The 13,007-nt window shown below is 33.1% G+C and overlaps 1 protein-coding gene across 2 annotated transcripts in view; it reads left to right on the top strand.

Annotated features, from left to right (window-relative positions):
* Positions 1-12,772, top strand: part of LOC138715432 (DNA mismatch repair protein Mlh1-like) — a 50,578-nt gene extending 37,806 nt beyond the window's left edge. Inside the window, exon 3 of one of the 2 annotated variants that reach the window (XM_069848330.1) lies at positions 12,582-12,772. In XM_069848330.1, the coding sequence (XP_069704431.1) occupies positions 12,582-12,623 (42 nt within the window). In that variant the 3' untranslated portion in view covers positions 12,624-12,772. The other variant, XM_069848331.1, reaches the window with a different exon arrangement.
* The last annotated feature ends 235 nt before the right edge of the window (positions 12,773-13,007 follow it).

Below are 13,007 nucleotides of genomic sequence, written 5' to 3'. Positions count from 1 at the left end.
TAACTTTACAGCCAGAGGAAGTTACTTAGAACTTTTCAGCTACTGCCCATGGAAAGGGACCAATAGATGGGTTAGGTGATAGGGTAAAACGACTGATACAAGAAGCTACCCGTGCCATGCTAGAACAATTGATCCTGAAACTGCTGAGTAATTTGCTGAATGTGCACAGCAGTTATGCCCAAAGATAGTGCAATGCAAGTGATATCAATTCAAACAGATCAGAAAAACTAAGAAAGTGAAATCACACCGGGAAAGAAATCTGCACTATGTCTGATACTAGAAATTATCATTACTTTCACTCTGTATCAAAATGCAGAATTGAATATTCTGTTATTGCATACGAAGTGCCAAAAAGGTTATTTGATTTTAAAGAAGATGTTTTCTGTCCAGCAGCTGAATGTACCAGTAAGCGCAGCAATGATAGTACCGGTATTAGCATTTCAATAACACCAGGAGATTTTAAGAAATGAGTGAACATAGGGGGCTGGATTTTGGTACCATTCTCTGGAAAGAAAACTGTGAAACACTTTGCAGGAAATGTGGTGAATAAATTTGAAAACGAAAAAAAAAAAAAAAAAATTCAAGTTAAATTCTTAAGATATGATGCAGAAACTTCTAAATTTCATTGGCCAGTGAACGATGATGAGTATAGTTGAAGAGAAAAAAAAATATAGCAGTACTACCACAGCCAAGTTTTGATTACAGGCTTTAAAATTCTTTCAATTTTGATTTCAAGAATATAATTTTAGGCTAGGTGATATGTAAATATTGCAAGAAAAGTCATAAGTTGTGTTATATTGCATGGAGTTACACTTTATTTGGCATCAAAAGTCATTAGTTTCCGCTATATAGTATGGAGTTATGCTTTATATTAGCTTGTTATGTTGCACAAAGATGTGATTGTATTCTCTTCATTTCCTTTATTCTTTGTAGGGTAGTTGTACCAGTGAATGACCAATTAAGCACCTTGATAAGAATATTTGAATATAACCACTTATAAAAATAGCCATTCGACATAAGTAATAGGCTTCGCTGATTCCTGAAGAATCGCACTACTCATTTAATGAGTGAACTTTAATTTTTCTCTCATATTGGATAAATTTATGGCATCATATTTTTATGATTTAAAAATCACTAGTGAATGACCATATTGTTCTAGTAGTTGACCAGATGAGCACTAGTGAATGACCTCAAATGACAAATGATGAATAATTGGAACAGACTGTGTTTTGGGGCTCTATGCAGTGATATATCTTATGTGCTATATATTATATCTTTACTATTATGGTTTTGGGTCCAATAATATTACATTTAAGAACTGGATTAAAAATATAAATTTCTTGAGAAATTGTTTAATGTTCAAGAATATTTCATACAAATGTATAACTAGGCCTTTTTACCGGTTTGATTTTCCATTACCGGTACAAATTTGTTTTATAATTACTCGCAAGAGGCTACATTGTAAGAATAACGTAGTAAAATGTATGCAAATAATTGCTTTTGATAGGCTATCTATATCAAAATTAAACTATTCAATTACTCCTAGTTTTAATTTAGAAATTTATTTCAAGCACTGAATAAATAATATATATTCTTATGCTAATGTAAGCATTGTAATTTTTATGACAATGTTACGATGTTTCTATTATATTTGGTCAATTTCATTTTGCAATTTCCAAGTATCCAGTCCACATCTTTCCACAACTTTCACTTCTGATTCTGTTTTATCCGTTTTCATCACTACCCCTGAAAAATACGTTCCTTTATATTTCACAATAACGTACTAGATTTTGCGATAGATAACTTCTTCTAATGTAGTGTTAGCACTAGTTTAAGAACTAGGCTCATATATTACTTTCAAAAAGTCAATGTTTCATGAATCAGTGTCAGATACAAGTAACATTACATCTGAGTCAATTTCTGTTTCGCTCTCAGATAGTTTTTTCTTTTTTGTTTGTCTCAGAGTCCTCTTCTTTGTAGTTTCTTTTTTTTTTCCTTTGCCTGCATATCTTCTTTACGTTGTTTCTTCACGTTTTACTTCTCTTTTATTTTTCTTTTATCATGATACTCTTTCCATTCTTTAGAAGTTATAGCAAATGGAACATCACGAGGGGTTCTTTTTATATTATTTCATTATTATTTTCTTCTACTTTTGGCCAATGCAAATTACTTTTTCAGACAGTTTCTGATGTCACATTATTTGATGGTCCTGTAGCATTTAGTTCATTAATACAACTTCCATCAACATCATTGCTTGGACTAATACTTTGGTTCCCATTTCCAATCTCGTATTACTTTCAATACTTCCAATCTCAGATGGTTCTGCACCAAATATTTCATTAATAATACTACTTTGTCGAAGTCATCACTTGATATAATACTCTGAATTCCATTTCCAGTAATCCTATTAGTTTCAACACATCCATTCTCCACACTTTTTCCATCATAACATTCTTCAAAATTCATTGCAGCATTTCTATGAGAATCTACAGATTCACTATTATTAGGAACCAAAATATTGACGTGAGTATCTTCTACTATTGCAATATTTCTCTGAATATTTACAAATCTATGATTATTTGGAACCAGAGGATTGCTCTGGCTGTTATCCAGAGCTCTGAATATAACTTCCGTATTCTTTATTGTCACAAAAGTATGTCTCTGTATTCTTTATTGTCACAAAAGTATGTCTCTGTATTCTTTATTGTCACAAAAGGATGTGTTTTTAGAAAAAAATCCAGCCAGTTTTGCCCTGGGCGACCACCATTAAATGGGTTATTTCGTTTAATGTCTTTCATAACCTTCTTAACTGAATCTTTAACTTCGTCGCGATGCATGGGAAACCCCAATTTGGCTTTAGCAATAATCCAATTTTCGAAAGGGCCTTCCTCGTCTTTCGTTAATGTATCTGTGGAACCCATTTTTGCTCCAATGCTACTTTTCCATGTAATTTATTTATTAAAGTAGCTTTTGGAATTGTTATATTCTTTGCTATCTGTATTTGTACTCATTTGATTTCTATGTATTGCTTCTACAGCTGCACAGAGATCTCCTTCGCTATATTGAAAACATCCGTATGTTTTATTCTTTTTATTTCCTTCATGCGCCACTTTGGGTTGATTTGCAGAAAAATAAATTTAAAGGATTTCAATTGTTAATTTAAACTCATTTGAATATAAACCAGTAAATGTCTCTAGCCTCCAGTGAATGACCACTCAACTTTGGACCATGGTCATTTACTGGTACAAGTTTGTTTTTCGGTCATTCACTAGCACATACATATGAAACAACAGCCACAGATTTTGAATTTCGTGCTCAGAAATCAAGATAACGCATATGACGATATCACCAGTAAATGACCAAAGTAGTCATTCATTGGGGAAGACCCATTATTCAGATCCAGTGAATGACCACCCACGTTATTTATGCAACTTTATTGTTAGAATTAACTTTTTTACTGAAATCATTATTTAAATAGCTATATAATTAAATCCTTGCTTAATATCTACGAAAAATAACAAATAATTGCATTAAAAGGCTGCTATATGGATCGTTGTCATTAGTCTTACCTTATTAGGAGTGCAGGAAGGATTGCACATTTGATGCACACCTGAAGAAAACTGCCATATTTTATACACATTTACGTGATTCTGAGTGACCACTGAGAGAGAATATTTCAAAACATAGTTCATCTTCTGTAATTCGCAGTTTAAGACTGGTTTTTACAGCCCTGACTCCTAATTTAAATAGATTTTTTACAAGATGGTCATTTACTGGTTCCGGTCATTCATTGGTGCAATCACCCTATATGGACACAGAAACATACAGAAGGTTGAGAATATTAGGTTTGTAAGTACCTTGGCAAGTCATGTAAGTCACAATATACCTGTCGTGTAAGTCACAACATATTTTGAGGAATAAGCGGTAAAATAATATTCAAAATTTAATTTCCTTGCCATTGCAATTCATTTCATCATTGCTGAAAATCCTATCCACCTCTCATAATTTTCATGTAAATAAAAGAGCAGAAATTGTGAAATTATAGTAGGGAATGCATTCTCCTTGTCTTTCATTGTTGTGTAAATCACACTATCAAAAATATTATAATTACCTTATCTCATGTGTGATGTAAATTTTTCAAAATATAATATGTACAGTCCCCTGTCATGGTCTAAGGCATCCTGCCCAGGACTCGTGTTACGGAATGCGTGCTGGTTCGAGTCCTCATGGGGGAAGAAATTTTCTCATGAAATTTCGACCAGTGTATGGGACCGGTGCCCACCCAGCATCGTGATGCACTTGGAGAGCTATGGTAGGAGTGAAATCTGGTTGCGGAAACCAGCTATAACGGCTGGGAGGATCATCGTGCTAACCGCACGATACCTCAATTCTGATCGTCCACCTGTGTTTCGGCATGTGGGCGTGAGGCCAGCAGCCGGCTTGTCGGTCTAGACCCTTCACGGGCTGTAGCGCCATAGATTATTATTATTATTATTATTATTATTATTATTATTATTATTATTATTATTATTATTCCTACATTTCCTGGCATATTTTTTGCAAACAAAGTCTATTAAGTGTTTCCAATGTCGTGTAAGTCACACGTGAACTTCAACTGTCAATAATGCATTTTCAATTTACAGCCATTCCAAGATAAATGAGCCTAAGTGGTAAAAATTAAATTTGTGATAATAAAATTTATTTTGACGAAGAGAGCTTCTGAATAGTGTAAATTGCCAGATTCCAAATATATATATATATATATATATATATATATATATATATATATATATATATATATATATATATATATATTTGTATTTTTACTCTCATTTCTTAAGGTCTCAAAACAATGTAGTAATCTTGTTCTTGAAATGTAAATTTGTATCCCTATGTTCTCACTATTGATATAGCCAAATCAGTTTCCTTAAGATGGTTATGCTTGCTACTTCTTATTGGTAGAACCTATTAGGCACATGGTGAACAGTGTGGTTTTGTGTTTTGTTATTTCCTGCAATTATTGTGACAGTGTATAAAGATAGCCATTTTCTTGTTCCGTACGGAACTAGAAAAGATATAAAAGTTTGTTTTCCATGTTAATGAAAGAAAATAGGTGCACAATATTTTATAGAAGTTAAGTAAGTACCGCTGTCATAACCTCACTAATTTTAATTAGATTTTTAATAAGGTATTTTTAAAGGAAATAAGGTTCCGAACAGGACAGTTCCGTACGGGACAGTTCTGTATGGGACAATTTCAAACAGAACTCGAGGTTGCTGTATTGTTGATTATTGGTGTTTTATGTAGAACATTTGAATTTGTTTCATAGTCTATATGAAGAGCTCAAGAACAAACAATGGGAAAAAATTAGCAGCGATTTCCAAAATTCAGCGAAGTCACATGCTATAGAGATATAAGTCTTCAGATGAATGTGAAAATATGTCTCCTCTAGAACAAAGCCATCACAACCTAAAACATCCCATGGATCTGGAAGATTTAAATCCTAGAAAGTTCACTGAAGTTGAATTGACAAGTGATAAGGGACTAAAGCATAAATATCATACTATATACAGTGGTGTCATGGTAGAGGTCATTCGGGATCATATATCATATGAGAACCTACAATTTTTTTTTTTAATTAATTGTATGGGGAAAAGAAAATTTTGTCTGTACGGAGGCATACAGCATATGGGTGCCTAAGTTTTGTATGCGGAGATCTGTACATGTACAGATCTTTGATCATCTCTTGCTATTCCTAATTTATTTTGTTTGATGTTCATAAACAAAAATTTCCACCTCTGCAGCACAGAAATCCAGAATTATATAAAATAATGGTCGAAAAACAAGAAGTGCTGCAAATACACACTCCGAGATTCATCAAGACAAGTGTGCATCTACGGTGGTGCTACAGGGTGTATTCTTTAAATCAAGCTTGTTGTACGATTAAAATGTAAAGCAAAACAATTTCTTTACTTCTTCTTTAATACCAATAAAAATCATTAAATGACAGTAGGAAAGATAAAGAGAGGAGAGTAAAATATATTTCAGGGAAAAAAAACAAGGGATAGGGCATATAGTCAAGGAAAAAATTACCATGACAGCACTGACTAGCTATATATAATGGCAAAGTTGAAAACAAAGATATTAAAGTACTTTTTATTTAAAAACAGACGGCTAAAAATGACAAACATTTTAAGCTAGATGAGGAATCCTCTTCATTTGAAAGCATTGTCAAAAGTCTCAGATTAAAAGAATCTAAATGATTCTGATATTGTTAGAAAAGGAGCTGACATATTGTATTATAAATTTAATTGAAGGTTCTTAAATTGAAATAAACTTGCAGTTTAATGTACAATATAATACATAATCATTAACATACAACTTCTTATGGTTAAATTCAGCAGATCAATCTGACCGTTTCTTGACAAAATTTCCTCTAATTGCTCATTGCTGTCGCATAAAATGCATGTAAAATTGATAAAAATAAATATTTGGTATATTAAAATTACATTATACCTCCAAAAAACAAAAAAGCCTCTCAAAGAAGACTCCTAATTCACAAGTGTCCCATACGGAACTATATGTCTGTCCCATATGGAACAAAGTATTTTTGGTTATTTCGTAGCAGTTACATGTTTTTTTAACTAGTAACTACTTTGCTAGAATTTTTCAGTGCCTACAAGTTTAGGGAAAAAATTTCAGTTACTTAAGGGGTCAAAGATCACAGATTTTTGCCATCAAAATGCTTGTTGACTATTAAGGTGTCTAAAAAATGTCCCGTACGGAACCCCATTTTATTTAGGTATTTCTCAGAAAATAAAGTTCAATAAACTATTCTATTTTCAGGGAGAGTATCCTTCACACTTTAACAAAATTATTCATGTATCACTGAACATATTTTACCAAAGACATTAATTTTATAGACAATTATATTTTCAAAGTTGCTGTCTAAAGTGTCCCGTACGGAACCTGGAATGGCTGTTTAGTTTAAAGTGCACATTCACTATAATCAGTACATAGGCCTTCTATGAACTTTCGTAAGATCTTTAAAAGAATAAAAAAACAAACAAATAATCCTTACGATACAAATGTTAATATATTTTTATTTTAATAATTAACATATGTAATTATATAAAAAAAATTTTTGGAGCTAAGAAGGATGAAGTTACAGGAGAATGGAGAAAGTTACACGACGTAGAACTACAGGCATTGTATTTTTCACCTGACATAATTAGGAACATTAAATCCATTCATTTGAGATGGGCAGGGCATGTAGCACTTATGGGCGAATTCACAATGCATAGAGACCGAAGAGAAAAAGACCTTTGGGGAGGCCGAGACGTAGATGGGAGGATGATATTAAAATGGATTTGAAGGAGGTGGGATATGTTTGTAGAGACTAGATTAATCTTGCTCAGGAAAGGGACCGATGAAGGGCTTATGTGATGGCGACAGTGAATGTCCAGGTTCGTTAAAAGCCATAAGTAAGTAACTTATATAAAATCTAGAACTTAATTGTTCTGTTGGGTGGGTTGAATATGTTCTCTAAAAAGGCTACAAATTTCTGCATTTAACCTATTTTGGTAATTTGTTTTCATGGATAAATACGCAGAGAATTCAAATATGGAACTGATAAATATTATATTTATTTTTAGATATTAATAGTATTAATTATATGAATAATTATTATTAATATTTATTTTGTAATATTACGATTATATAATAATAATAATAATTATTATTATTATTGATGTTCCATGTTCTTATTGATCCCTATTTCCGTGACTTTGTGTAGGCCTGCATTTTGCAGTATAATCCAGATTTAAAATACTATTTAAATACAATTTATGATTCACAGAATTCCAAACATTCAGAAATGTAGCATTGTACGATTTATATTGTTTGTATTTATTAATAAGGAAGATGGTCATAAAACAATGTAGTGTATGAAAACCATAAAATCTCATTGTCCTCAGTAATTTTGAAATTGCATTTCATGTTCAGCAGTGTTTTTAGACAATCGAAGCTTAATTATCAGTCCCCAATATATACATTTAATCCTAGAATCGTCATTGACGCTACAAAACGTAAATGTTTTTATTCCCTACTTATTGTTGCAGTTTTCAAGCAGGAATCATACAATAACTTAGAAAGCTTACCTTAGTGGGAAGAAGTTTATCTTAGTTGTCCCATGCAAATCGAACCGAGCTCCTCAATACACGTACTCTCCGTAAAGTGCTAGCTTTGCTTGCTTTAAATGAAATCAAAACCCATAATGGCGGTCCAATACATCATTTGCATTATTGAAGATGGCATTGTTATGCATCTAGTGATGAATGCGAATTCCATAGAGAATGAAAAAATGGAACTAGCGTCAGTGGGTAGAAACTGTGGATAAGAAAATTGATAGTACTTGGGGTTGAGAACTTTCGACCTGATTTTAAATGTAGTCAACTGGCTGCAAGGGAATTTAAATATTGTTGTTTCCATATTTTGTATTTAAAGCATATCTTTAACTTTTCTGAAGAAATTGATATAACATACATTTTATGATGCAGTTATGTATTACATTCGATTTTTATCAGTATAAAAGTCACAAATCTTTAATTTTTCCGAGAGTATGAACTTCAAAACTCTTTGGCTTAGAGATCTTCTTTCTCTTCTTTTATTAATTTTCTACCAGAAACTTCATTCTGTACTATGTTGGCAGCGTTTTCATATCATTTCTATGATAGCTTTGAAGGATTCTCTGCAGATTTTACGGTAACACTTGTATTTCAATTCAAATTGAATTTTCTCATCCTATTTTATCTGTACTTTTTATTTTACTTCTAAATTTTCATTATGTGAAATATTATCTACTGTAAATTTTAGTTTGTTGTAAACAAATTTTTTGTAAGACATTTTAATGCCATCTTAAATGTTACTGTTTAACATTCTTTGTTTTTGGCAACCTCACCAAATTGAGGTAGATTAAATATTACATTAAATTAGGTCTAGGAGATGAACCTTAATGTGCAGTTAAGGAAATATAGTTCTTCCCACGTGTTCATTTTTGTATTTAGTTTAAAAAAAATTACATTTCTTTGCATGTATCCCCATTTTCTCTGGAACAAGTGAAAGTAGACAGTTGAAATTTCACCATTTTTTTTTATCACAATACATTATGTCAGCCGTGCTAATTAACGTACTGATAGAAAATATAGATTCTGTAGGATTGAAAACTTTTTCAAATTATAACATAATACAAATAGGTTAATTCGACATTGGGTAATTCTAATAAATGTCTATTTCCCTAGTAATTACTTTTAAAACTAATCATTGATTAGAGTTCACGTTAACACTTTGTTAAAAACATAAAATTACTAAGTCACATGTTAAAAAGTGTTAACATTTTTAAAAAAGGTATATACTTTCGACAGACACTGATGAAGATGTAACATCACATCGAAACGGGCCGTCTGTCGAAGGTATATACCTTTTTTAAAAATTTTAACGCCTTTTAATGTGTGACTAAGTAATTTTATGTTTTTAAAACTAATATTGATAATACATAATTTTATTTAAATGAAAATAAATTTCACTGGTAGTTACACAAAAAAGAAACTTAAGTTTGAGGTATATACAATCAACATATTGCCTAATACTAGTATAAATCATATTAATTAACTGATTACATAAATTTTCTGTATACAGAATGAAAGAATAATAAAATAAAATATGGTATATTGATATAAATTGATTAATTAAAGAAAGAAAATTCCATCTAAATAAGAGGACTTGTTTTCATTACCACGCTGAATGGTGATACCAATGTGCTGACGTAGATATTGACTGCTTCAGGATCCTCAAAAAGCTGCACTAAACTTCTGCCTATGGTGGAGATAAGAGCTTCGGCTTTACTACACCATGATCCAAAGGTTTCAGCCGGAAAAGGGATAAAAATATAATTATCTCTAAATTTTTATATTTATGAATTATGATGTTTACTGATAGCAGCACTTTCTGCTGCAGATCCTGGTATCTTAGAGGTTGAAGACAGATGAGAAGGGGCCAGTGTATCCACACATGTGGAATCCCAAATTAAAGATTTGCCAACATGCCACGGGACTAGAGTCAGACCATCAGATCTTTTGCCATCTGAACAGCTGATCCTGGAAGGTTCTAAGATGGATGGGACCCCTGAGGATGTTAATGCTCTTTTAATGATATTATTAAGTGATGAATGATGAGAGAGACGCCCCTTACTCATGACACAACTAATTGATAATTACCATTGCATTTCTTTGGAATATGTACTATATGTCTTTCTCATGTTAAATTTTACCGTATCTGGTTAACATGTTTCGGCCTGCTATTGACCATCTTCAGAACTGTTTGTTGCTGGTCTTGGCGCCTTTTGTTTTGTTTCCTGTGAGGGTGTGTTTGTGTAGTGCAGTGTTGTCAGACAGAGACTAAACGAAGCGGAGTGCTCCATTAGACTGGTTGCGTGCTCCGGTGTTTCCACAGACATAAGCAAGTTCACGCTCTGATCTAGCTCCACAACAGGTTTTGGAGCTTACAACTCTGACACTACTGGTGTAGTGTAATGTGGAGTCAAAGAGAAACTAAATACACTAGAACAATACGAAATATACAGACACACAAAAATACATCCAAATGAAATTCTCAACACACAACTCAATTTCAGAACACACATACTCTTTGACTCCACATTACACTACACAAACACACCCCCACAGGGAGAAAAAAAAAAGGCGCCAAGACCAGCAACAATCAGTTCTGAAGATGGCCAATAGCAGGCCGAAACATGTTAACCAGGTACGGTAAAATTTAACACGAGAAAGACATATAATACATATTCCGAAGTGATATAGTGTTAAAAGTTGTGTAATCAAGATGTATATTCCATTTCTATTTTTGGAGCTTACATTTTTGGAAAATTCAATAATTTCAACAGAAATATATCCATTCTGGAATCCTAGAGGATGTTGATGAAATGCCCTTATTTTTTCTTTTAGCTATAAAACGTTCTTTAGTACAATAATTCATTTTATTTTGTAATAGAACAAAATAATGGGTTAAACGAGCGTTGAGGGACTTCCGCTGATTTTGGAATAGACACCGACCCACTTAGGTTAATTTCAATTAAGAAACATGCCAAATGAATTATCTTTGCACCAAAAACGGATGCTCCCTGGACCAAATTATCGTATTTTATAATTATTTGACTGCAACAGAAGTCAGAAGTCTTGCTAAAATCGGCAGAAGTCCCTCAACGCTCGTTTCACCAAATCGAGCTTTGGGAAATCTTCGCCAAAGCGGCAAATAATTATGACAAACCATGATGAGCACCGGCAGAACTATGTTTCCATCTCATCCACCTCAAATACAGTTTTTTCTTATATTAGGCTATGGAAAGAATTCGTCTAACAGATGCACTCCTACGCAATAACAATTCGATACCCGGCCCCGGAACAATTTTTCCCTGGAAATTATTCAGTCTGCTTCACAGGGAACTTTACCTGAAAAACTAGACTTGCATAATAGGCCTATATACGTTACTGTAGGTATGTTAATAGATAACCACAATTCTAAGTTGCACAGAGTTTGTGTACACTCAATGTGGGTTTCTGGCATCTTTTCAGACTCGAGTTGTGTGGATATAAGGAGAAAAATTGAGACGATGTCGGGTGGAGTTCCTGGGTAGATCAGTTGATGGAGTGCTGGTACATTCAACCAGAGGTCCCAGGATCGATACCCGGCCCCAGAACAGATGAAATTATTGACGTCTGCGTCACAGGAAGCTTTACCTGAAAAACTGGACTTGCATAACAAACAATTCATTCATAGCATTCTGCCCAAGGGCAGATCTTTCACTGCAAACCCAACATTCTCCAATCTTTTCTATTTTTTGCCTTCCTTTCAGTCTCCGCATATGATCCATATATCTTAATGTCATCTATCATCTGATATCTTCTTCTGACCCAAACTCTTCTCCTGTTCACCATTCCTTCCAGTGTATCCTTCAGAAGGCAGTTTCTTCTCAACCAATTCCTTTTCCTCTTCCTGATCAGTTTCACATCATTCTCTCTTTCCACTGCCGCTGCTGCTTTCCATGAAGTTTATTTTGTGCTAACAAGTTTCTCTGCTTGAAACCTGGAGGATCAGAGTAATTGTTTTGTTCCTGTTGTCTATTAGGGCCTAGCATTATGTGCACAGCTTTAAATGTAAGGATCAAGTTTAATTTCGGAGAATAAATTAATGCTCATTCAAATTACTGGTATATTTTGTCTTAAATTATGTGTGTACCTCTTGAATATGCATTGCAGATTCGCATGTTGTTTCATTACCACGTAATTAAAATGATAGATTTTTTTTCTGTTTCGTAATTAACACTTTATTTGTTTTTGTACGTAATACAATAGGGTCCTAGTATGAAAATTTAAAATGTAAATTTCTGGAACTCTTAAATGAACAATTATATTAATTGTTCTTATTTAATCAAATTCTTAACTCAGGGTAACTGAAATAATATGGAAATGATAAAGAATAATCTACTGTTAAGTAAATTATTACAGGATGAAATTAATAATGGACTGGAGACCCTCCTTTTGTGGTAGTGTCACCTAGAAGCAAAACTTCGTGGCATTACCAAAGTATTGCCAAGTCTTCAGATCGTGCATTCTGATGCCCAGAAACTTGCTGAGATGATAACATTTACTTGAAGTTTGGCAGAGAATGTTAGTGCTAAAGTGCGTCGGCTAGATATTGCCAGGGTGAGTGATGATTTTAAACAGAATACATTTTCTTTTCGCGAATTCAGAGAGATTACAGTTATAAGTGATTTAACATTTGAATTTCTTAGATGGATAAGGGATGACTATGGTATGAAAGGTGGATAAGAGCTGACTATTGGACGAGGGAAAAGAAATGAAGCCAATACTGAAGGAGCTGGAGAGCTCCCATCTGTAAGAGAGTGCTGAAAGATCTATGGACAAACAGAG

The sequence above is a fragment of the Periplaneta americana genome, chromosome 15, assembly GCF_040183065.1.
Source record: "Periplaneta americana isolate PAMFEO1 chromosome 15, P.americana_PAMFEO1_priV1, whole genome shotgun sequence".
NCBI classification, from domain to species: Eukaryota; Metazoa; Arthropoda; class Insecta; order Blattodea; family Blattidae; genus Periplaneta; species Periplaneta americana.
The sequence above is the reverse complement of the archived record's forward strand: the minus strand, read 5'-3'. Positions and strand labels throughout refer to the sequence as shown.